At 36.6% G+C, this 26,262-nt stretch overlaps 2 protein-coding genes across 2 annotated transcripts in view; both read right to left on the bottom strand.

Moving 5' to 3' along the window:
• Positions 1 to 14,698, bottom strand: part of Smp_164130 (dopey-related) — a gene marked incomplete at its 5' end in the record, with an annotated part of 67,740 nt that extends 53,042 nt beyond the window's left edge. Inside the window, 5 exons of the mRNA XM_018798534.1 lie at positions 2,714 to 3,111; positions 5,282 to 5,805; positions 8,581 to 8,740; positions 12,797 to 12,863; positions 14,308 to 14,698. Of these exons, the coding sequence (XP_018653466.1) occupies positions 2,714 to 3,111; positions 5,282 to 5,805; positions 8,581 to 8,740; positions 12,797 to 12,863; positions 14,308 to 14,698 (1,540 nt within the window). The remainder of the gene's footprint in view (positions 1 to 2,713; positions 3,112 to 5,281; positions 5,806 to 8,580; positions 8,741 to 12,796; positions 12,864 to 14,307) is intronic.
• A 5,051-nt stretch (positions 14,699 to 19,749) lies between these two features.
• Positions 19,750 to 26,262, bottom strand: part of Smp_164120 (dopey-related) — a gene marked incomplete at both ends in the record, with an annotated part of 25,258 nt that continues 18,745 nt past the window's right edge. Inside the window, 4 exons of the mRNA XM_018798533.1 lie at positions 19,750 to 19,881; positions 20,622 to 21,181; positions 23,821 to 24,147; positions 25,601 to 25,787. Coding sequence (XP_018653465.1) covers positions 19,750 to 19,881; positions 20,622 to 21,181; positions 23,821 to 24,147; positions 25,601 to 25,787 — 1,206 coding nt within the window. The remainder of the gene's footprint in view (positions 19,882 to 20,621; positions 21,182 to 23,820; positions 24,148 to 25,600; positions 25,788 to 26,262) is intronic.

Raw genomic sequence — 26,262 nt, 5'->3', positions numbered from 1 at the left:
TAATCAGAAGGTGTGAGGATGGTCCACAGGTGAAGTCGAGGAGGCTCTAGGAAGCCCAGGAAGAGCCGCAGACATTCCATCCAATCAGGGCTAGGGGAATGTTCTAGAAATGCCAACGTGGAGCTTCCCCATTGGATGGATTAGTTTGATACCTATGTGCTTATTGGTTGACCTAAATGATAATTTACTTTCAGCCAAAAACTATAAATACACGAGATTTCTGTGCTATATTTTGACACTGTTTGGGGCAATAAACTTCCTGCTTACCAGTCTTTGTCTTCTCTCTTTTGCGACGTTTGCGGGTTCTATCGTTCAAGTAGTCAAGTAGTTCGCGGCATATTAAGAATCAAGGCTCTAGATATAACAACTGGCGACGGGTTAATTTATCAAGATGTCTATTACCTTTGACCAATTTGAAGTTTTTCTAGAGCGCCATGAAAAACGGCTTGAACAATTCCAGATGCGCATACTCGAAAAACTAACCCAGCAGATGAACCTCAATAAGAATGGACTTACAGATGTTTCTGCCAAATCGCATGCTGATTGTATCATTGATTCCATTCACGAATTTCATTTTGATGGTGTTGCTGGTGTAACATTCGAATCTTGGTACAAGAAATATGAAGATGTATTTAATGTCGACCTAGAAACTTTTGATGATGCCGCCAAGGTCAGGGTGCTACTACGAAAGCTGGGTACCATTGAACATGAACGATATACTAATTACATTCTGCCCAAGAACCCAAGAGACATTTCATTCGAAGAAACAGTTAAAATTTTGTCGCAAATTTTCGGTGAACAGTCTTCCTTGTTCAATATTCGATATCAGTGCTTGAAAATAGTAAAAGCCGGCAATGATGACTGGGTGCAACATGCTAGCATAATAAATCGCGAATGTGAGCGCTTTAAACTATCAGCAATGACAGAAGACCAATTCAAATGTCTTGTTTTCGTATGCAGCTTACAATCTTCAGAAGACGCCGACATTAGAACCAGAATTCTAAGCAAAATTGAACAGTGTCCAAATATCACCCTTCAAGAGGTGACTACTGAATGTCAGCATCTGGTGAACTTGAAGCATGACACTTCAATGGTAGAAAATAATGGTCGACTACCTTATGTACAGTCAGTAAGTGGGAAGCAAAAGCAGAACACAACCATTAAGAAGCCTCCATCCGCATGTTGGTTTTGCGGAGAGCTGCATTACAAAAGGTTCTGCCCATACAAAAACTACCGGTGCACTAGATGTCAGCTCAAAGGACATAAAGAAACATGTTGTAAGAAGAAGATGCACCGTCGCTCATCGAGTGTTCATTACCGAAGACGTAAAAATTGTTCATCAACCAATAGAATAATGGTAGCACATACCAGCACAGAACATAATCGAAGAAAATATGTGACCTTAGAGATTAATGGACGCCGTGCCCGTCTACAGCTTGACACTGCTTCAGATATTTCACTTATCAGCCGCAAAACATGGAGTCATATTGGCAAACCCTTGGTGCTCCCTACAACTCAGTTAGCACACAGTGCATCTGGAGGAAAGTTAAATATTGCTGGAGAGATATGCTGCCCAGTTAAAAAAGGGAATGTACAGAAGAATGTGAAAGTATATCTCACTGAAAGCCCAGGACTAGATTTGCTTGGTCTTGACCTAATAGAAATGTTGCAGTTGGCTAACCAGCCAATTAATCATATATGTAGTCCGGTGAGATCTGATGCACTCTCAAGGTTGATCGGTCCCCAGGCAAAACATGGAGAAGATGTACTCATTGCCGCAGGAGAAGGTGAATCAGAAGTTCAGGCAAAGAACCCATGGATATTTGAAAAAAAATCGCCACCCAAGAAAAGAAGAAAACCTGTACAAGAGTATCAGACGAACGACCGCGGCGAAAAGGTACTTGTAAAGTATCAAGGCGGTCAGAAATGGGAACCAGGTGTCATAGTACGGCGTATCGGGAAAGTACTTTATTTAGTCCGTGGAAGGGACGGAAAATGTACCAGACATATGAATCAGATAAAAAGGGATCATAGGACAGCAGCAGTAGACACACAAGTACCGTTCCACATTCTGGTGGAGAAAGGCCCGAAAGAAGGCCGCAACCAACGACTAGAAAAACTTAAGAGTGAGAGCGCGCAGCCAATAAGGGTGATGAACAGAAAAACGAGAACAACAACAATGCTTCAAGAAAATCCAAAAAGAAATTCATACGTCACAGACTTCAAAGGGGGAGGTGTGAGGATGGTCCACAGGTGAAGTCGAGGAGGCTCTAGGAAGCCCAGGAAGAGCCGCAGACATTCCATCCAATCAGGGCTAGGGGAATGTTCTAGAAATGCCAACGTGGAGCTTCCCCATTGGATGGATTAGTTTGATACCTATGTGCTTATTGGTTGACCTAAATGATAATTTACTTTCAGCCAAAAACTATAAATACACGAGATTTCTGTGCTATATTTTGACACTGTTTGGGGCAATAAACTTCCTGCTTACCAGTCTTTGTCTTCTCTCTTTTGCGACGTTTGCGGGTTCTATCGTTCAAGTAGTCAAGTAGTTCGCGGCATATTAAGAATCAAGGCTCTAGATATAACACATATCAACACAAAGTTAAACAGGAATGGGGAGAATGGACAGCCCTGATATGATTATAGAATGACTCTAAAGGTTGTTATGTGTATATATATCAATGGATGGACAGATAAATGTTTTTCTTACCTGCCGTATAAACTGATTTTGAAGAACTATTCAATGAGTTACTCGATTTTGATACTTTCATCTGTTGACAATAATGTTTTAATACATGTGATTTTAAACTTATTCTAGCTGTTGAAGGATGTAATAATATAGCTAAAATTGGTGCAATCAAACGATCTATTTGACCAGTTCTTAAAGCTTTCTCCAACCATATAATAGATTGTTCTCTTAGAATAGAATTACCAAAACTAATTGGATGATCCATTTGATCCAATTCTTCATTGTTATCTATATTTTGTTCATTTTTATTCAGATTACATTGAGATATATGCGAACTTAATAGATTTGTTAAACCAATTGAACCGATTGGACCCAGTGGATTATCATAATCTAAATTATCCAATAGGAGTAGTGTACATCTATTGATTATTTGATGAGGATGATGAGGATGAAGGCGAACAAATGAAGAGAACATGAAAGTAAGAAAACAAACAAAACATAGAAAGCAAGTTACACAACTCTAAGTAACAAACAACTATCAAATTTTATCAATAATCAGTAGAAGGGTATACACACTTAAAAAACATAAATTGTTCATCTATGAAAACATGTTCTCATAGTAGCATACATATACCTTTTCATTGTATGGTCTTTGACAATCAATATATGATTTGTTTCGTTAAATGTTTTTAATGTTACTCAATTGTCAAGTACAGGTTATCTGCTAATAAGTTTTGAGTCACATGCTTTTGTGTACAATAACTAGTGATATTGATCAACTGATGGTGAAATTAAGATAAATGAAGTGAATGTACAAGAATTAGGACCTAAAACCAACTGACTGAAGTTCAAGCGTACCAACCACTAATTTGTAACAGCATGGAAAATACAGTAGCTCATGAGGTATAGATGGTTGATTAACTGACAGTAGCATCAAAAAGTGATAATCTTGATAAAAATCGCCGGAAAAGTCTTGAAATTTAGTAAACGTGTTATATCTAGAGCTTTGATTCTTACTATGCCACGTACTACTAGACTACTTGAACGATCAAACCCTGCTACGTCGCAAGAGAGAAGACAGAAGACTAGTAAGTAGGAAGTTTATTCCCCAAAACAGTGTCAAAAATATAGTACAGAAATCTTGTGTATTTATAGTTTTTTTGGCTGAATGTAAATCACCATTTCGGACAACCAATAGGCACATAGGAGGTCATTCTTATTCATCCAATAGGGAAGCTACATGTCGACATTCTAGAATATTCCCCCCTAGCAGTGATTGGATGTAATGTCTTCGGCTCTTTCTGGGCTTTTTGAGGCTTCCTAGAGTTTACCAACGAGCCATCCTTACAAAACGCTTTTAAATTGTAAGCAAAAGTGAACTAAATTATCACTAAATATTTCATATATCCTTAAACGTCTTACTGGAAATCATAGAAGGTTCATGATAAAATATACTGAATGGAATATCTACGGGATCGCGTCAAAAAATGTATGGCTAAACACAATTTAGATGAACACTACATCGGACAAAGCGGACGCTCTCTTCATCTTCGCCTGCATGAACATCAATCAGCAGTCAAACGCCATAACATGTCTTCACTTATATCAATGCACGTGGACAACTACAGATACACATTCGACTGCAAAAATGTGGAGATTTTGGATAGAGGCAATTCCAAAAACATCAGAGAATTTTTAGAAGCTTGGCACTCAGGTCAATCAGCAATAAACAAGCACACTGAAATCAATCCCATTTATCAGCCAATCAGGAAATTTATGCAGAAACATAGGAACAAAAATCAAACCAATGGGAGATACAACCAAAACAAACAAATAAACAATGACAGATTTAAGGTCAACAAGAACCAATCAACATCGAGGTGCACAGGACAAGCTGTGAATCACATGTGGAGAAATTCAAACACTTCACTTCTACCCGAAGTTTGTGCTGATGATGTCGTTCAGAAGGACGATGAAAGCTCCACGACCAAATCACTCAGCTCAGAGAATAAAACCCCATCAAAAAAAGACAAGATTTCTAACGTCAGATATGTAGTTCATACTTTTGGATAAAGTTATTAGCATAGTTTTGATGATATACAATACATAAAACGATAAAGTAAAATAAATCCAAGTCAATATAACAAAGTACAATATCGTAGGTCAAAGATGAAATATGCCTACTGAATACAAAGTCGAACAGGGTTAAAAATCCAAAACTTCATACAAACAAACTATTGACTTATATGAAAAAATAATAATAACTAGTCAAATGAAATAGCTTGGAAAGATAAGAATTTTTTGGGTACTTAAGTTCAATTTCCATCACTGATGTATCTCGATAGACATAACAAAGAATCTAGTGACGTCATTTGTCGACAATTAGATGTATACGTGTGTGAATATGTAATGTAAAATATTAGGCTAGTACAAATGGGTACAATAACTAAAGTTTACACAGATTATATCAGATGATTGAACGAGTCTCATCAACAGAGGGGAAGCTTGTATATTCAAACTGTAATACCACTGATAAATTAGATAAAGCTATAGGAATCGAGATGGAAAAAGTATAATAACTAAACTTACCTATAGAAAGGAATATCATACAAACCTAAACCAGGAGATGATAGATCACTGTTGCCAACTTTACTGTCTCCAGTCAAACCAAGAAATCCACGCCTCCATGATACAGCTGCTATGAAATTGGATACGCCACTTAGTCTAAAAGAATCATGAACGGAAGAATGTAATGATCGTTTAGTAACTGGAAACTGATTAACTGATGTATTAGTTGAAGAGTTTGTCAATGGATGAATATTTGATTGAACACGTGATCCATAATATCTCAATAAATGCCACAATAAAATAAAACGTGAATGTGCATCTATTTTAATATCTAAATCAGATGAAAGCATTTGAGAGAGAATGAAGCCTTCAATACAAGAACTGATATTGGATGGGAATCCTGATAACCCGGGAGTTAATTGAAAAGCGACAGATTTTGGTAATGGAGGAGCCAACTGATGTAGACGAACAAGTAAACTTGTTGTATCATCGTGATACGTAGAATATTCTGGTGATAGATAACGCCATAATGAAACACCCAAGTACTAGAGAGAGATGAACAAAGGAATGCATTATTTCATTCATACGTAAATTATAGTAGTTTGATTAAATCTATATAATTTCCATAAGTAACAATTAAATTTTTACCTCTTACGAAGTCGTAAAACTAAACACACACATATGGTTAACTAAATTCTTTAAATTAGTGTAAACTATTAAGTCACTGAGAAACAATCACACTGAACTGTAAGTCAGTCGGTCACAACGTAGAACTTCGTACCTACGTACATCAGTTCGAGTTTCCATACCACATTAGCATACAAATACAATTGTCGATTCAAATCCCATGGTGGTGGAAGTAGTAAAAGTACAAGCAGTAATCCGAAAGATTAGGGTTTGAAGATGTTATTCAAGAAGTATAATCCAGTGAAATAAATTTGGAAAGAGAAAAAAGGGACATGAAGAATTCAGAAGATTAGAAGTTGAGAGAACACAAAAAGTGGATGCACCTTCACTATTACAAACGATTTTGAGCCATGTCATTCAAGGTCTCTAACCATCGATTGCTATCATCTCGCGGGTTTTTATGAATAATGTCCAATTGATCAATACCTAATCACTGATTATTGATCAGTTTAATGTTGAATTATATGCTTAGTTACTAAGATCTTTAAGATTTTTAACTAAAGAATATTATGCAGATATCTCGACTTACTAATTAATTACATTTCAAATAACCTACTATTCCAGGTATGATACTTCATTATTCAATCTACATCTTTTGATTGTATTCATTTCCGCATTGTCTTAATTTTCTAATATTCAGAATCCTAAAAACTTTGTAAAATGCTATATGATTTAAAAGGGGGGGATTTTTTTTTCTACAATTACTATGTGACATATTCATTTTAGTTAATGTATTTTACATACTCCCCTATTACAGTATCCAAGTAATTTTCTTTTAGTACATCACTTATTCTTGAAATATAACATGCAGCAAACTATATCGTCTACTTTAATGTCTATATATTAAGACAGAATACAGATTTCCTTTTGAATACTTTTTCATACGCATTTCCGATATAAACGTGAATACACTAACCATATCATGAGTATAGAGATCGATAACTGAATACCCTAGCTTCTTCTCAGAGATTATTTATTTATTTGAACACATAAATATTGGTACAAAGGGGCACCGAATACATATGCGCCACACAAATATCATTTGATTTGTGTGAGGGCTGTGATACTGCCGAGGTGACCAAACTGAAGTAAGTGGTTTTCTTAGGGGACCACAACAGCAGCCTTTGACCTAAAGATATCATCCACAAGGCACTGGAGCATCGTAAGGAGATTCAGTCCCATGGTAGCCACTGACCAACGATTGATTCATACACCGTTTGTTCCCTCAGGATACTGCAGCCCATGTGCATCATTGGTTTAGAATCAGGGTTTTCCAACTACCCTAGGTGGACTTTCCGTGTCCACCAACCCGGTTAAAGCGCCGAGCTTTCGCTTTTCGTTCTCTCAATTTTGTAAACAACACTCCTGCCACGAGAAGGCAGTGAGTAGGACTTCCCTGTCAGAGGCTATAAACGCGTGGCCATATGAGAGCATTTCAATAGGGAGAGCGGACTCTCCTTACTCTCGGCCGTTCCAAGGCATTTGGGGCTCAGAGATATAATTTAAACACATTTTCATCTGGAAATGGAAATCATTGAAATTTTAATGAGAAGATATGAACAATGGAGTTCAAATGTCAAGAATGAGATAAATGTCACTAGTATTATTGGATACCAGTCCCACAATATCCTGAATTGACTGAAGTTAGAAATATAAGCCATTGGATACCAATCCAGTAGTTTGAAGATTAAAACCTTGCTCCAAGGATTTAAGGTACCGATTTCAACTATCGATGAAATGATCATCGGTAGGATTAAACTATACTGCCGAACCAATCAGAAGCTTTCGCGGGTTTTCAAGGTCACGGCGCTAAGTTCGGTACCAGATGCTTACGTACGATCGGTTCACAGCGGATTTTAGGGAAGACGTGATAATTCAGCGTCTACAAGAGAAGCGATCATAAGATTTTGGCGCGAAATTCAATTATCCATTTGGATAAATAGAGTTTTGGCATTATAGCTGATGTCAGTTCGTGATGAAAACCCTAAGTATAATTCCTAACCTTAACCATGAACTGTAAATCATAATTTGAATTCTTCTTACAGGTTTATAACCCTCATTTGGTCTTAGTTATTATTTGACACTCTCAGAGTCACTCTAGAGTCCCTCAAAGGTCATTCATAAATTATAGTCTCACCCTTAACCCGAAACCTTAACTCTAACCCTAAATCGTAAACCATACCAATATACTAACATTATTGAAGCTATGTGGTCGAGGCTAAAAGAATTTTTGAGACCTTATCATGGTTTCAGAGGTCGACTACTATGAAGCCATATGGATGTGCTCCTGTACCGTATGCCCCATGATTTTAGAACTTCTGAACTTATATCTGACCTTCAGAAGTTTTTGACTCATGTAAAAGAAGTGTTTCCACTTTAATTCTTTGGTTTTGTATAATAAATTTTTACTGTATACTGTCTTCTGATTGGCTAATATTCCTCAAGGTCATTTAAGATTCGTTCAAAGGTGATTCAGTTAATCAACCATATACTAATCTTTTAAATTATAAGCTTGTGATTCTTAACTAATAACGTTAATTCAATGTCATGAAAAAGCTGAACAGAACAGAATTCGAACGCAAGACATCAAATGATCAATAAAATTTATGAACATATATGATTTGCTTACATACCGTGAATAAATTTGTCTTTTGAGAAAGATATGATATCAACTCTCCACTTAGCACAGGAAATACTAAACGCATTCCGCCATTTACTTCATCGTGTTTATCATCCATAGGAACTACTTTATCGCCATTCTCATTATTGTTTCCTGGATGAATCTGTTCAGAACTATTATTATTATCAGTAGTAGTAGTAGTAGTCGTAGTATTGATGTCATTAGAATAATATGTAAATTCTGTACTCCAACCATGAATAGAAACAGCTGCATGAAATAATTCAATCAGTGTATATAAAGCAATTGACTTAATATTGAAATTATCTAAATCACATGATGCATACAATAAACAAACAAGCCATTGTGGTAAGATGAAGCAACCTTGAAAAAAGAAAGAAGTAACAACAATAAGATACAATTGAAGCAATAACATAGCAACAAAAGAAATGATTTAAATGACTGCGATTAAAGATGATGAGAGAGAATAAAGGTCGGATTCAGGTTAAATAATCAGTAATTGGTAGCAATAAAAGTGACTTGCGCAATTACTATAAAATATGTATGATTCATTCATAACTACATATATACATGGCGTGTACATGATTACATTTCTAAGAAAGATGAAAAAGGGGGAAAACTATGGAGTGCAAAAATAAGATGGATAAATTGTTACATATTTGAATTGATAATCATCAAATAACCTGTAGATTATAAAATAATTAGACCTACAGCACAATCAATATGTTACATGGAACTTTTATCAGTCACCTGTTGTTGGTCGAGACAGCAGACAGTAAACCATGTGAAACATAAGTTTCATCCTAGTTAGCATTTACTTACGAAGGATATCTGTACATCCTGAAGGAGCGACTGATACTCGATGCAGAATTTGAATCTACGCCATCAACTCACAGCCATACAAATTAACACAAAGATATTTCAGCCACGAATATACCCCCCCTCTCTAGAATTGAAACACTAATCAAACATGACATTAGTCACCAACAGCTCAATGATCAATCAGTGTAAAATCAAGATTTGTTAAAACTACACTACGAAGTCTGATATATTTCAAACGGTATCTAAAAAAATATTGAGGATATGAAAATAAACTTTAGATGAGGTGACATGATTGAAAATATGATCATCAAACACACACATATGATGATGATGATGGTGGTGGTGGTGGTGCAGAAAAACATCACAAATTTGTACATCACTGAACCTAATGTGCAGAATCAGTTAGATACAAACTGGAAATCAGCGAAAGTATGAATAAAAGAAAGATATTTCACTAAAAAAAACACTATGTTAGCTGATATAGGGGGGAGGGGAAAGTATCATTAAAGCATTTCGTTCAAAAATATTTAATGTTAAATTTATTGAGAAAAACTATCTGCAAAATGAGTTAATCAAGAAAATCGAATAAGTACACACACATATGTGGGAACCAATCTAGCACACATACATACACTAAAAAAAAAGAACAGCACACATTAAGTCAATTACCCAAATTGTAATGAAAATAACAATGATAATTGTTTAATGAAAACTGTTGCGAACCAGTGTTATATTTCTTTTTTAAAGAGCCTACATAAATAAGATGTACACGGGACAATCATAAATGTACTAAGTTGCTTCAAAACAAAAAAGAATAATTTTTTAGTTATCAAATGAAAATACAGAACAATAGGTCACAAAATGTTAAATACTATGTAAAACAAAAAAGACCAGCGAATCGTGAGGAAACGCAGTCCCATGGTAGTCGGTGACCAACGATTGGTTCACATGTCATTTGTTCCCCCATGATACTGGAGCTAGCCCATGTGCACTATCGGTTTGGAATCAGGGATTTCCAACTCCCTTAGGCGGACTTTCCGTATCCACCAACCCGGTTAAAGCGCCGGACATTCGCTTTTCGTCCTCTCAATTTCGTAAACAACACGAGAAGGTAGTGAGTAGGACTTCCCTGGCAGAGGCTATATACGCGTGGAGATGTGAGAGCATTTGGAGAGGGAGAGCGGACTCTCCTCACTCTCGGCCATACCAGGGCATTTGAGGGACCGGCAAATCAAACGATACTCACTAACTTCAAAGAATAAAAATCAATCTACTGAGCATTCACTCTCTAAAACATATTGTTTTAGGCCGTTGAGTTGTACAATCTCTTACTTCATTGAGTTACGAATAAATGATACACATTCATTCGAAACAGCCACCAAATGCCCTGGTACGACCGAGAGTAGGGAGAGTCAGCTCTCCCTCTCGCAATGCTCTCATATGGTCATGCGTATAGTCCCTGTCAGGGAAGTCCTACTCACTGCCTTCTCACAGTGGCATTACTGTTGTTTACGAAATTGAGAGAACGAAAAGAGAATGTCCCACGCTTTAACCGGGTTGGTGGACACGGAAATTTCACCTAGTGAAGTTGGATAACCACAACTTCAAACCGATGGTGCACATGGGCTCTAGGATCCTGAGTGAACAAATGGCGTACGAATCAATCGTTGGTCACCGGCAACCATGAGACTGCATCTCCTTAAGATGCTCCACTGCCTTGTGGATCATACCTCTAGGTCGAAGGCTCTGGGTGTGGCCTCATAAGAAAACCAGCTGCTTTGGTTTGGGCACCCGTGCAGTATCACAGCCCTCACACAAATCAAATGAGATTTTTGTGACGCATTTATATCTGGTACCCCTTTGTACCAATATTTATGTGTTCAAATAAATAAACAAATAAATACACCTTACATAAACTTGAGTAATTAGTAAAGATGAACCAAGTTAATATCTAAATCTCTTAATATAACACAAATCTTTAAAAAAAAGGGTTATTAAGTGATAAAAATGAATACACTACTTATTATCTTTCAGAAAGGCAATCCTTTCCAGAAAAATGAATAACAGACCAGAATGATTATTTATTTAGCACGACTAGAATATATTGTAATAAGAATAAATAATAATACTAATACCAATACTAGTACTACTACTACTACTACTACTAATAGTAGTGGTAATAATAATAATAATGGTGGTGGTGGTGGTAATTGTAATAATAATAGTAACAGTAATAGTAATAATAATAGTAATGGTAGTAACAAGAATAAGTTATAGACTATAAAAATCAATACCTTTATAGAATAAAAGTGATAAAAAGGACACATGATAGAAAAGAAAAAAAAAGTTTATAAACGCCTTCTAAATAAACAAAAATCAAGATACATCACTAATTTAGAATTAGACTATTAAAAAATAGTTACCAATTAGCAACATCAAGAGATTATCATTAGAAGTGAATAGAAATAAAGAAAAAAAAAGAGAAAAGGGAGACAAACACCATTAATTTGAATGGTAATTACAAAGAGAATACATCACATTCTCTTTTATGAATCATTCGAAAACACTTCATTTCTCATTACTGTTGTATTCTTCATAAAAGATGTGAAGCATGATCATTTATAAATGACGATATTCGTAGATTACTACTATCCGACAAAAAGTGTCTTCGAAGCATCGCTTGTGTATCTTTGGGACGACGTAGTAAGCGGTGATCTTGGTTAGCAATTGAGTTATAGGTTAGGATCGTAAATCGATTGATGTAGTAGTAAATATTCATCAACTGTAGTATATTTGTCAACCACCTACGTCGATGGACAATATTGTCTGGTATAAGAGTAGGTTTGAGGAAAGCTAGTGTCAGCCAAACCAAGACATGGCATCAGTCCATGAAGTCACTGATATCTGAACTAAGCTATGCTAGCATGGGTCCGGAGGATTGTTGTAACTAATACTTAGAGACTTTGAACAGCATGGCTCAAAATCGTTGGCAATAAAACAGGCCTACCAACTCTGTGTCTTCCTTTAGACTCTAAGTTCCTAATTTCCTTACAATCTCATTACTTCACTTATTTATATTTCCCTAAATTGTATCTTCTATGCCTAATTATTCGTAATACCACTAATACTATTACTGTCTCTACTATTCTAGAATTTGGCATGACGACTTCATCTCTCTGTATTGATGGGTTATGAAAACTTTAACTCATGTACACATGAACTAGGTTCTATGTCGCGTTTGATTGAATGATAGGTGAACATTAGGCTAAACAGAAATTTCCCAGATGGTTTTTTCACATGACTGTTCAGAAAACTGCTTTCATTTCCAAGAAATGAAGTAGACTGAGTTAGTCATACAAGTTCTTAATAACACAACAAATAATATTTACTTTCCAAATAGCACTTTAAGTAATTCTAAATAAACAAAATTGAGAAATTCTCGTAAAATCCATAATTCTACAATATGTGACATGTGCATACATAGTCATTTTTCTAATTTCTAGTAATTCAACTATTAGAACTACGTAGAAATGTGTTAATTCATACTGTCAAAACAATACAACTAGGTAAAGAATAAAGTATACAACCATGACAGGAAAAAAAACTACATACGTCAGTGTTCAAAGTTACTCGGGCAAGCCTAGATGTCCTATTGGTCAAGTTAAGTAATCCGTCGAGAGACAGACTGGCTCAATTGAACTAGGAAGGAATAAACCAAGATTTCAAGTGGTGAGCTTTCGACTAAGTGCAAACAGCGAGCGTCGTAACACCTTCAGTAATGTGAAGTCTATTCTAAACTGTTCGAACCAGTTACCTTGTACTACCGAAACGGTTCTCATCAGCAGGCCTACAGTACTATGTAAAACCCGAAAGACAATAACTCAATAAATTTTTTCGACCATTTCGCCAAAGCGAGCCATACATGTTTTTATCCCAGCCTGATGAAAACTACAGGATTGAGGTAAATAGGAATTAAGTCTGGGGTGTAGAAAACTTAATTTCTATACATATATAATTAAGTAGACTAGATACTTTCTTTTTGTACCGACGAAAAAGCAGAGTCAATCTATATAAATATCGGCGATGTACAGAATGAATTAGTTATCACATAAATGTGGTTTAGTACATTATACAAGAATATAAGTAAAGATGGAGGGTTGGAAGGTATCGAACAATATGATATCCAAGATTTAGAAGAAACTAAAGAGAAAATACATCTGTATGACTTTAACTAATTTATACCAAAATGCTTTAACTCTATTCAAGAAACAAATCAGACTGATAGACAATACATTTCGGACGAATGTTACATAATCAGTTTCAAATAGAGTAATAAAATTTATGAAATAATCAACCATACACTCGAGTATGATGAGGACTGTAACCGATATCACGGAGTGCTACCGTAATGAAAAGAAAATCTACTAATATCTGAAGTATTTAATTCATGGGATTCTCAGTAAGCTTTAGATATCATTACGTAAGACTACGTTATACTGTATGTTTATGTCATTTTATATTTTTCAGGAGACTATGCCACTTTACTTACTGCTTGACTAACCGACCCCACTTTGATATCAGTTGCTCTGAACTTTTTGTATTGCTAATAAATGGGGTTTTTGAGTAGTAGTAACTGATCCAAATTTCGTATGGATCCATATAATCAGTTCCATATATCCTACTCTGTGATTACATAAACTGTATTATGATGCTAACACTCACATATATGTTACCAGACAAACAAGTAACACCTTTATTGCGTTCCGCAAGGATTCTCATACTTTAATTTATCATTTTGTTAGTAGAATTAAGTGATCACACCCCTTTTTGGTCATAGACATTATATACAATTTGACAGCTGCAAAAACTCTTAAATCATTCACAGCAGTTCGCAACTAACCTGTATCAGCATTCCGTTTAAGTTCACCACCGAACAGATCTAAAATATTAAGATCAGATTTACTGTTGGAAATTATTCTAGGTGACATTGATGAATTTTTACATTGATGTATAATAGATAAAGGGAAACTAGACATCTCCACAATAAGACGACAAATTTGTGCAAAAAGATCTATGCAGCTGACCGAAGACGATGATGATGATGACACTTGGTAGTTATGTTTTAATACGGAGTTTTCCTGTGATTTTTCTTTAGTACCTTCTTTGTCAAGTACGTCTTCATAGTTATCATCTTTATTGCCATTCATTTTGTTTATTTCTCCTTCATTCGAAATGATGATACCATCATGTTGACATGGTTCCGTACAAATTCTTTGGATAAACTCATTCATCTTCATTCGCAATGCATTGATGGGAAAATAAAACATAATAATGATAAATAAAAAATAGTATTAAAAATATATAAATAAGTAGTTTGACGGAAATCTATCAAATACAAAGATAGCCCATATTCCAGAATAATAACAGTCAGAAAAAGAGTGAAAGCCATGGAGCACAGTGTGGTCGATTTTACACAATTAAAGACTTCTCAGAAGAAGATACCTAACAAATCATACAGAATAAAACCTGTGGACTGTATTGAGCATATTAATTTTAATTCACTAAATAAGGATAGAATGATAACATTCGATCGGTACTAAAAAGGACTTGACACGCATGACATTGATCACCACCAGTGATCAATCAATTGTGATTACATCTCAGTCCTACAGGAGGTAGGTCGCGGCCCGAGTAGCTCAGTGCTAACGTCTCTGACTGTGAAGCTGAGTGACACGGGATCGAATCCGTCAGGGAGCACCAGTTCCCTCAAGATTACAGGTACACCTTGCCGACGAGTGCCAAGTAGCAGGAAACCCGGGTCCAGGGTTTTCTGCTGACCACCTCCAACCATCATCTTATCTCAATATAGTGCACACAGTGTCGAGCGACCTAGACTAGTGGCCACATTGATGATATTCCCCGAAACTTCAAAACAAATGAATATCAAAAACGACATGCAATATAAATGAATTCTATTCAATTAAACTAACAATTCATACGTGGTTTAATTAAATAATAGGGATCCCATGAAACCAAATGAAATCTTCCTTTCAGGATTTAGTTTGGAGAGAAGGATATTTAGATCAAAAGTTATAAAGACTAAGACAGTACATAAATTGAGAGGCATGTACTTAAATAAAAAAAAACGCATTGGAATTTATCAGTAGATCAGCTCCTAAGAAAAGAAACGCTTATCACCGCGACTTAAAGCAATATATGACTGAAAATTAGATGATAGATAGATTGTTGATGATCGATCCGGACAAGTGTTGTGAACGAGAACATAGGTACAGACAACCAATGTATTTTGATATATAAATACAGAATCTCTAGGTACAATATGAGAACCATACATTGAACCAATCATTTGCTAATTTCCATCATTTGTCCTTCATATCCTGTATGATTCTTCCTATTTGCAATTCCTTTCTATTCTCTTCAACTTGATCTTTTTGGCTTTCTGCTGCCAGGTTTTCCACTTCCGAATGGTGTTGCATACCACTTATGTCTGTCGACATAGAAAGCATACATTACAAAAAGGTTGAGTGGAAATTTAAAATTTCCCGTTAACTAATTTTGACCTACTGACTTCACAGAAATAATGACTGAGATGAACTAACTAGTGTGGTAGATACAGAATTTGTTGACCCAGAAACCACAGTTAACGTAATATATTTGGCCATCTCAAGACTTATTTGTATCTATCATAAAACAGCTAAACGATTGTCAAGAAATGCTATCATCAACATGTGATTCAAAATACAGTAATGATTAATATAACTAAGCGCGGCCAGACCAAAACGTGGAACAAATCCATGAAGTCACTGATAAGTGGACTGAGCCATGTTGGTAGGTGTAGAATACATGGTCGGGATCCGCGAGGTGGTAGCAATCGATGGTTAGAGACCTTGAATTACGGCTCAAAATCGCTTGCAGTGGTGAAGATGCATCCACTCTTTCTGTTCTCCCAAATACTCATCTTCTGAATTCTTCATGTCCCTTTCTTCTTTCTCTTTCCAAATTTATTTCACTGGATTATACTCCTTGAATAACATCTTCAAACCATAATCTTTCCGATTACCGCTTACACTCTTACTACTTCTACCACTATGGGATTTGAATCGACAATTGTATCTGTGTGCTAATGTGGTATGGCAACTTCAACTGATGTACGTACGTACGAAGTTCTACGTTGTTACTGACTGAATGACTGACTGAACATAAATAATGTGAGATTAAACATTCAAACTGACGTTATGACTAGAATTAGAAAATTGAGTTTTTATTTTCCGTATTTGATATGGAAATCATTACTACTCAACAACGATTTCAACATATTAAACAAGGATAATGAAAGTACATTTTTAAACAAACTAACTTTAACTGGTGAGAAATTTAAGACATGAATGCAGAATATACCAAGAAATCGTCGAAATTGACCAACTGCCTCAGCAATCATCATTAATTCCTCAGAAATTTGATTATCATGACCATCAGCAACATCATCATTACTGTTGATCTCATTATATTGACTAAAATTACTACTATTATTATTGTTATTTGATAATAATGATTCCACTTGACGTTTAAAATTGACTGGACTCGATAACTGATCAAATACTGTCACTGCATACTGTCAATATTAAAAGTAAAAATAAACCCATCATGAGATCAATGAAATTAAAAACTATTAATTGATTACTTATAACTAATTATGATCAATGATATACTGTTCAACAACTATGTGATATGTATACTAAAATACTGCACGACTTTGCAGTGTAGTCCGTCGTGTGAATTCCGGATGATGTTGACGTTCTTCTCAGGTACACCATAATGTCGAAGAAGTTTCCATAATGTTCTCCTATCCACACTGTCAAATGTTTTCTCATAATCAAGGAAGTTGATGTATAGTGACTACTTCCATTCAATTGATTGTTCAACGATGATCCGTTGTGTCGCGGTTTGGTCTTTGCACGACCGATCCTCACTGAATCCGACCTAATAATCTCAAAGCTGGACGTCCACTGAATAATTCATCCGGTTCAACATCACTCTGTTGAATACCTTTCCTGGTACCGGTAGCAGTGTGATTCCTCTGTAGTTTTCACATTTACTCCGATCTCCTTTCTTCGTAATCTCGATGAGATATCCATCTTTCCAGTCTGTCAGCACTTGTTCCTCCTTCCAAATCTTCCTGAATAGAACGTGAAGCACGTTTGCAGCTGCTTCAATGCCTTACTTCAGTTGGTATGTTGTCAGGTCTTGTTGCTTTCCCATACTTGATTTATATGATGGTCATCCTGATTTCTTCAGTCTTTGATAGAGTGAAATCTATAAGAAGGTCTGTGTGCTGCTTTGATGTGCTTCCTTGTACCAATATTTATGTGTTTAAATAAATAAATAAAAATACTTGTACATTTTCGATAATGGTTGTAGTATTTCTCCAACTTTCAGCTCCAAACAGGAGAACTATCGTGATGTTTGTATTGAAGATTACGACTGTGATATTGGTTGACAGTTGTTTTGAGTCCCAAGTGTTCAACTGTAGAAATGCTGTCCTTGCTTTGCCAATCCTCGCATTTACTTCTGCATCAGATCCTTCTTGTTCATCGACGTTGCTTCTCAAGTACGTGAAAGATTCCATCTCTTCCAGAGCTTCCCCAACAAATGTGAATGTGTTGGTGTTCGTGTTGTATTTGAGAATCTTGCTTTCACCTTTATGTATGTTGAGGCCTACTGATGCAGAGGCTTCTGCTACACTTGTCGTCTTCACTTGCATTTGTTCGTGTGTATGGGATAGAAGGATCAGGTCATCTGAGAAGTCCAAATCTCCTAATTGATTGCGAACTGTCCACTGTATCCTGTTCGTCCCCCAAAAAGGTCACATAGCTGTTTCGTATTTCGTTGTTGTTAGCTCTCCCACGTATTTCTGCTTGTTGGCTCTAATACGCCTCTTCCCTCGCTTGTTTGCTTCTATGTATTCAACTCTTGCTTTGACTTTCTCTGTTCTCGTTCCGATGTTGTTAATTGTTGTCATCCTGTTCTTCTTTTCCTGAATATTTTCCAGGATTTCGATAGAGATCCATTCCTTATGATGATATTTCATGTGGCCCGGAATCTCCTGACACGTTGAAGTTATTGCTTCTTTGATACCTTTCCAGTTGTCCTCCATAGTAATTTCTCCTCCTCTGAGTAGATCTTGTAACGCTTGGAACACGTTGTTGAGAGCTATCTTGAATTCATTCAGCTTGTCAGTATGTTAAAGGAAGAATGTATTGAACCTTTGTAATTCTGCTTCCCTAGTTATCCAGTACTTCTTTAGCTTCAGTTTCATCTTGGCAACTACCAGGTGGTGTTATGAAGCTATGTCAGCTCTTCTCCTAGTTCTCATGTCTTCCATTGATCTTTTGAATTTCTTACTGATGGAAATATGATTGGTCTGATTCTGTGTAGTGTGATTCGATGAGACCCATGAACTTTTTGTATGCGTTTGTGGGAGAATATTGTGCCGCCTGTAACCAACTTGTCGGATGCACATAAATTTGTAAATCTGTCACCAATCTCGTTCCTTTCTCTCAGTTCATGTCGTCCCATGATATCATCATATCTGGTGTTGTACATTCCGACTTCGGTGTTTAGGTCTCCTATAAGGATTGTCAAGTCGTTTTTCGGGCACTTCGCTATGATCGATTGCAGCCTCTCGCAGAACTGATCTTTATCGTCGTCGTTGCTACCATTGGTGGGTGCATAACATTAGATAACATTCATTGTGACTCCCTCCTTCTTTGTTTCGAAGGAGGCTTTGATGATCCTGGATCCATGAGATTCCTACCCAATAAGTGCATTGCGTGCTTCTTTGGACAGAATTAGAGCAACTTGCTGAGTGTGTGGAGTATTTTCTTCTTCATGACCATAGTACAGCAGCATCTCTCCCGAATCTAATCTTTTCCGTCCAGCTTGTGTCCGATCGGTTCTACTGATTTCGAGCATCTTCAAGTTGTATCCCCTCATTTCCGCAACTATTTGACTGGTACGCCTGGTCTCCCACATTGTCCGGACATTCCATGTACTTATATTAATTGTTGCTCTGGTTGGTAGAACGGGTATGGTCCTCATGACTTCCGAAGAATCTCGGCTTTCATCATGAGGCGTCATAACTCTTCCTTCGACTTGGAGGGTAGAGTTTAAATAATCTAATTCGTTTATTCTGTTTAGCGTATTTTTAGTAAGGTTTTTTCTAAGGTATGGGGTTGCTGACCCCATACCCAACCCTCCTCCTTTACCCGTTCTTGAGACTGGCAACAACCCTAGAGGTGCCATAGGCGGAATTCAGACTAAATTAGTCGGAATAGAATACCAAATCAAAACCACAAGCTAATGAATGTAACGGTCTACTGAGAGGATCATAAGAAACGATAACTACCCAGACTTTAACACCACACCAACTATTTTGAATGATAGCTACCAATTTCTTTTGTATAAACAAACAACCATTTGTAGCATCGATCAGAATGGAATATGATAGTGAATATTTGTTAAACTTGAGTCAAAAATAGATGGTCAGTAAACAGAATGAAGATACAGCTTATTATGTAAATAATGTTGTGTGCTGTGACTAAACACTGACAACAATATTAGGATTAAGTAAGATTATTATTATTATTATTAGAACACATAATTATATTGGTACAAATGGGCACCGAATACATATGCGCCACACAAATCTCATTTGATTTGTGTGAGGGTTGGGATACTGACCAGGTGCCCAAACTGAAGCAGGTAGTTTTTTCAGGGGGCTACGCTCGGAGCCTTTGACCTAAAGGTCTGATCCATAAGGCAGTGGAGCATCGTAAGGAGATGCAGTCCCATGGTAGCCGGTGACCAACGATTGATTCATACGCCATTTGTTCCCTCAGGATACTGGAGCCCATGTGCACCAATGGTTTGGAATCAGGGTTTTCCAACTCCCATAGGTGGACTTTCCGTGTCCACCAACCCGGTTAAAGCGCCGCGCATTCGCTTTTCGTAAACAACATCCCCGCCACGAGAAGGCAGTGAGTAGGACTTTCCTGGCAGAGGCTATATATGCGTGGCCATATGAGAGCATTTGGAGAGGGAGAGCGGACTCTCCTCACTCTCGGCCGTACCAGGGCCGATCTGTCTGCAATAATAAATATAATGGAATAACTAACATTAAATTAACAAACCTACCTCACGTATATGATGTACAATCGTATCTAAACAATTGATTATACTCGCCCATTCTAAAGATGTTAATTTATACTCTGAAAAACTTCCTTCTTTTGATAATAAAGATTGATGATCATGATAGTGTAAATCATAATTAACTCGAAGTTTTTCAACTAAGCAATTCGTTAAATGAGTAATTAAATGTGGTAGATAATGACTACGAACATTAGGATACATATCCATTGGTAAACAATTCAATAAGAAATGTATAACAGAACACCATTGATTGAATGATAATTTCAATGATGATTGTTGCCAATCACTGCATTCAATGGATCCGATCATTGTATTGACTGTTACTGTCGGTGATACATTCAATAGTTTAGTAAATTGATTTTCAATAAATTTCCATAAAAATTCACTACTTATATTACTGAAAAACAAGTGAGATGTACGTAAGAATTCATCAACAACATTATTATTCGTAGTAATAGTTGGATGATGATGATGATGATTAGAATTTTGTGTTGAAAGCTTCTTGATATTTGAATCATTTGATGGTATTGAATCTTCTCTATCGACTAGATTATTATTATTATTATTTAAAGTTGTTCCATCATATTCTAAAGTTCTACCTTGATTATCTATTCCTGGAATAAACGAAAAAACACGACAAATTTTTTTAAGATGATAGATAAACAAACTAGATATCGATGATTATATGTTTTATTTCCAGTAAAGTAGAGATGTAACTCCGCGTGTAGCTCCCTCCAGGGGCTACTGCCGGTCCCAAGCCCGGGTAAAGGAGGAGGGTTGAGCATGGGGTTAGCGACCCTATCTCGTAGGAAACCAACTCGCTAAAAAACGCTAACCAGAAAAAAAAGGTAAGTAAAAAGTATAGGTGTATGAAGTCGGTTTTAAGTTATTCGTTAATGTCATAGAAAAGGTATCTGGATTGGAAACCCAATTGGTTAAGTTAAATTGCTTTAAATGATAAACTTACATAAAAGTATGGCACAACTGTATTCGAACTGATTATTGATCACAGTGTTAAAAGTACACTGTGATATTTTGATAAATATTGACTGGATAAATCAGTGATTATTAAGAAGTACTTTACTTACTTACTTACGCCTGTTACTCCCAATGGAGCATAGGCCGCCGACCAGCTTTCTCCAACCCACTCTGTCCTGGACCTTCTTTTCTAGTTCTATCCAACTTTTGTTCATTCTTCTCATATCTGTCTCTATTTCTCGGCGTAATGTGTTCTTTGGTCTTCCTCTTCTCCTTTGACCTTCAGGATTCCATGTGAGGGCTTGTCTTGTGACACAATTGAGTAACTTCCTCAAAGCGTGCCCAATCCACTTCCAGCGCTTCTTCCTGATTTCTTCCTCCGCTGGAATCTGGTTTGTTGTCTCCCACAGTAACTTGTTGCTGATAGTGTCTGGCCATTGGATCCGAAGTATTCTGCGTAGACAGCTATTAATAAACACTTGTATCTCCTGGATGATGACTTTCGTACTCCTCCACGTCTCCGCCCCATACAGTAGAACTGTTTTGACATTTGTGTTGAAAATTCTAACCTTGGTGTTGGTTGACAATTGTTTTGAGCTCCAGATGTTCTTCAGTTGTAAGTATGCTGCGCGCCCTCACATCTGCATCTGATCCACCGTGTTCATCAATGATGCTGCCCAGAATTAAGAAGTACTAAACAATCCTATATCCGATACCACAACTTATTATGGCATATTTATTGCTAATTGCCCGACCACAGTTGCTATTCTGACGTGGTAACTGGATTTGGTTATCATGAGGGCCTGATAGGGTTCAGTCAGTCAGTCACAATGTAGAACTTTGTACGTACGTACATCATTTGAAGTTGCCATACCACATTAGCACACAGATACAATTGTCGATTCAAATCCCATAGTGGTAGAAGTAGTAAGAGTGTAAGCGGTAATCGGAAAGATTATGGTTTGAAGATGTTATTCAAGGAGTATAATCCAGTGAAATAAATTTGGAAAGAGAAAGAAGAAAGGGACATGAAGAATTCAGAAGATGAGTATTTGGGAGAACAGAAAGAGTGGATGCATCTTCACCACTGCAAGCGATTTTGAGCCGTAATTCAAGGTCTCTAACCATCGATTGCTACCACCTCGCGGATCCCGACCATGTATTCTACACCTACCAACATGGCTCAGTCCACTTATCAGTGACTTCATGGATTTGTGCCACGTTTTGGTCTAAAAATAGGGTTATATTGGACGGAACACATTTTTTGAAGGTCTACCAAATCAAGCAGGCTAGCTGCATATTGACAAGAGTGAAATCAGCATGCATAAGGTCCGAGGACAAAGTCACACTTTAAACTGTAAGCGGATGTGTGGCATCTAACAATAGTTAAATCACTGGCACAAATTCCGTATATTATTAGCCTCCAGGGGTTCACAATTACGCTCCCAGGCCAAAATACCTTCACTACTCACTCACTTTTTTTTAAAGTCCCTTAAGAAAAGACTCCCGTTTGCAGATTGGGTAATCGGAAATTATCGATCACCCACATACACAACTCTAATAGTCATGCTACCTTAAACTAAATGGAAAAAAACATTTGAAAAAACCCTAAGTTATTATTTATTTATTTAAACACATAAATATTGGTACAAGGAAGCACCAGATACATATGCGCAACACAAATCTCATTCAATTTGTTTGAGGGCTGTGATACTGTTCAGGTGAGCAAAATGAAGCAGGTGGTTTTCTTAGGGGGCTACACACGGAGCCTTTGACCTAAAAGTCTAACCCACAAGGCAGTGGGGCATCATGAGGAGATGCAGTTCCATGGTAGCCGGCGACCAACAATTGGTTCATACACCATTTGTTTGTTCAGGATCCTAGAGCCCATGTGCACCATTGGTTTGAATCAGGGTTTCACAACTCCCCTAGGTGGACACTCGTCATCCACCAACCCGGTTAAAGCGCCGGAAATTCGCTTTTCGTCCTCTCAATTTCGTGAACAAAAGTAATGCCACGAGAAGGCAGTGAGTAGGACTTCCCTGGCAGAGGGTATATACGCGTGGCCATGTGAGAGCATTTTGAGAGAGAGGGAGAGCGGACTCTCCCCACTCTCGGCCATACCAGGGCATTTGAGGGCAAACAGATGTATACAAACAGATATATGAACATTATAGACAGCATATAAAGAAAAAGAAGAACTTACGTAAACTAGATGATTTTACACTATCACGAATGAAAACATAATCTTTAATTAAATTGATCATATTACTTGGTAATTGTTTATCACATAAACTTGGTCGATTTACTAAATTGGATATCGTTAATGTGAAATCACGATGTGATGATTTTTGCATCTGAATTGAATTCATCATAGAACATGTAGTTTGCCAATGTAATTTAGAATAACTTTCATATGTATACCACATTATATCTAATAGTAAATTATCTAAAAGACCATGACCTATATCTGGATGATCAATTAGACCGACTAAAATACGAAATGGACGTTCTGAAATACTTCGTTCTATAACTAGAAAACAAAAAAAGTTTTATTGGTGATTATGGGTACATTCATGAAAGAAATAAACAAATAAATGAGTTTGTGAAGATTGATTTGATTTGTAGGTATAATTTAGCTCAGACTGACCTCATTTGGGTTATTAATGAAAACCAAGGAATAGCTATTCCATTATGGAATAGGATTCCTGAGTAGTGATAACCCAATACCCCCATGTTTTGTGCCAAACGTTGGCCTAGTAGTTCTGATGGTTAAGTGTTCTTTTTTTTTGCAACACATGAAGGTTTTGGGTTTGACACCTCATGAATTAGCGGGTTCGCACTGCCAAGGAGTCCTATACCAGAACGAAACAACTATCTAGTACTCCCTAGTTTTCAGGAGTACTTCCAAATGAGATCAATTTTTGACGAACACTACCTACAAAACATAGATTCATTGAAAAAGTGGTTACTTGACTGTAGTAATAAAAATAAATAGATTTATGACAATGGTAGTGTAGATTTTCATTCTGAGCAAAGAGCCTTTATGCATAAATTCTAACTGCAAAAGAAATTTAAACATGAGATACATGTAAAAAAAAAAGAGAGAGAAGAGGTTGACATTTGAAATTTTAGGATTGATACTCCCAACCTTCAATCTTGATTTCATTGATCTCCGATGGAATCATGAGTAATGAGACTTTTTAGTTTAAATTTCTTTTACTGTTTTAATGTGAAATATGAACTGACCGATAACCGTGCCACATCCTATGACTTTGACAATGATCTGGTCACCTATTACGAATATCATCCAAACGGTTACCATGTGTAGCAGTATTTGCGGACTTCGAAACTACGTGGAAAGAATGGAATAGTACTGTGTTTCATACACGTGGGTATGCACTGTTTATGAGTGTTCACTAGTTTGTCACAACTTTATATTTGGATTGTAAGAGAAACGTAACATCTTAATTTGAAACGATAGAACACATGTCTCAGCCTAGAAACCAATAGTATTCCTGTTTTAATCTGTATTATGACTTTCATATGCAATGTGATATCAAACTGAATTAAATCTACATTGACTGTGTTCTCCTTCTGAACTTAATCCTTAATCGGAAGTAGTATTGTATTGCACAGAACACTACTGGGGACAATCGAATGTATTTAAGCACAAATTACAGACTATCTCACTAAATTCTGATAATCATACAGAAAACAGTTAATTTGCAAATTAACAACTAATTGTCTCAATCTTCACTGTTCCTTCTCTATTTACATTGTTCATGCATTTTCCTACTAATTGCGCTTCATTTCAATGCTTTCCTTATCGGTCTTCTGCCAAAATACATTCTATGTCTGACCATCGCCATATACTACTTATACGGATATAAGTAGACCACACCACAGTATTACATGAGTTTCTCTATTTTCATTTTATTACAAGAATAATTTCTCCCATGGAAAAATATCTAAATAAAATTTACCTAATGCAGATAAATCCGATCCGAATGTAGATTTAGTAGAAAAGTTCAAATGATTTTCATTCAACTGATATGGAACAGGTAAACAAGTAGGATTATGGATTAATCGACGAACAGCTTCTGTAAGAATTATTTGTGAGTATAGCTTAAAATAACGTTGACTATTACTTTCACGTTTACCATTTAAAGCCTAAATAATATAACAAAGAATTAAAAAAAAACAGTTAAACTGATTTAATTGTTGTAAGCAAAGATGGATAGTGGCAAGCAGTGGAATCCAGGACGCGCGTTATGAATTAAGGCTACATCAAGGCAATACGCACAGTATGCACATATGCCAATTAGAGACTGACCAGTTGCAGTCCTAACACATCGATGGGAAGATTCAAACAAACAACACTAAATGAATCTAAACTTCACCCCATCGCACAAGCAAGTGGCTATGAGGACTCAGTGGCCGAGTGGATAACGCGATGGCGTTTGAAGCGACTAATACTGGGTTCGAGTTACTCCCAGAGTGAACATCAACTCTGAGATGCAGTTACATCCAGCTGACGAGTCTTAAATAGGACGAAATGCGCGTCCTGGATTCCCCTGCTAACCACAATGCATCTTTGCTTATCTTGTATTATGTTTAATGCTTTGTTCATTTGTGTATTGAAATA

Source organism: Schistosoma mansoni, chromosome 6 (genome assembly GCF_000237925.1).
Source record: "Schistosoma mansoni strain Puerto Rico chromosome 6, complete genome".
Lineage (NCBI taxonomy): Eukaryota > Metazoa > Platyhelminthes > Trematoda > Strigeidida > Schistosomatidae > Schistosoma > Schistosoma mansoni.
Note: the sequence above shows the minus strand (reverse complement) of the source record. Positions and strands in the feature narration are given on the sequence as shown.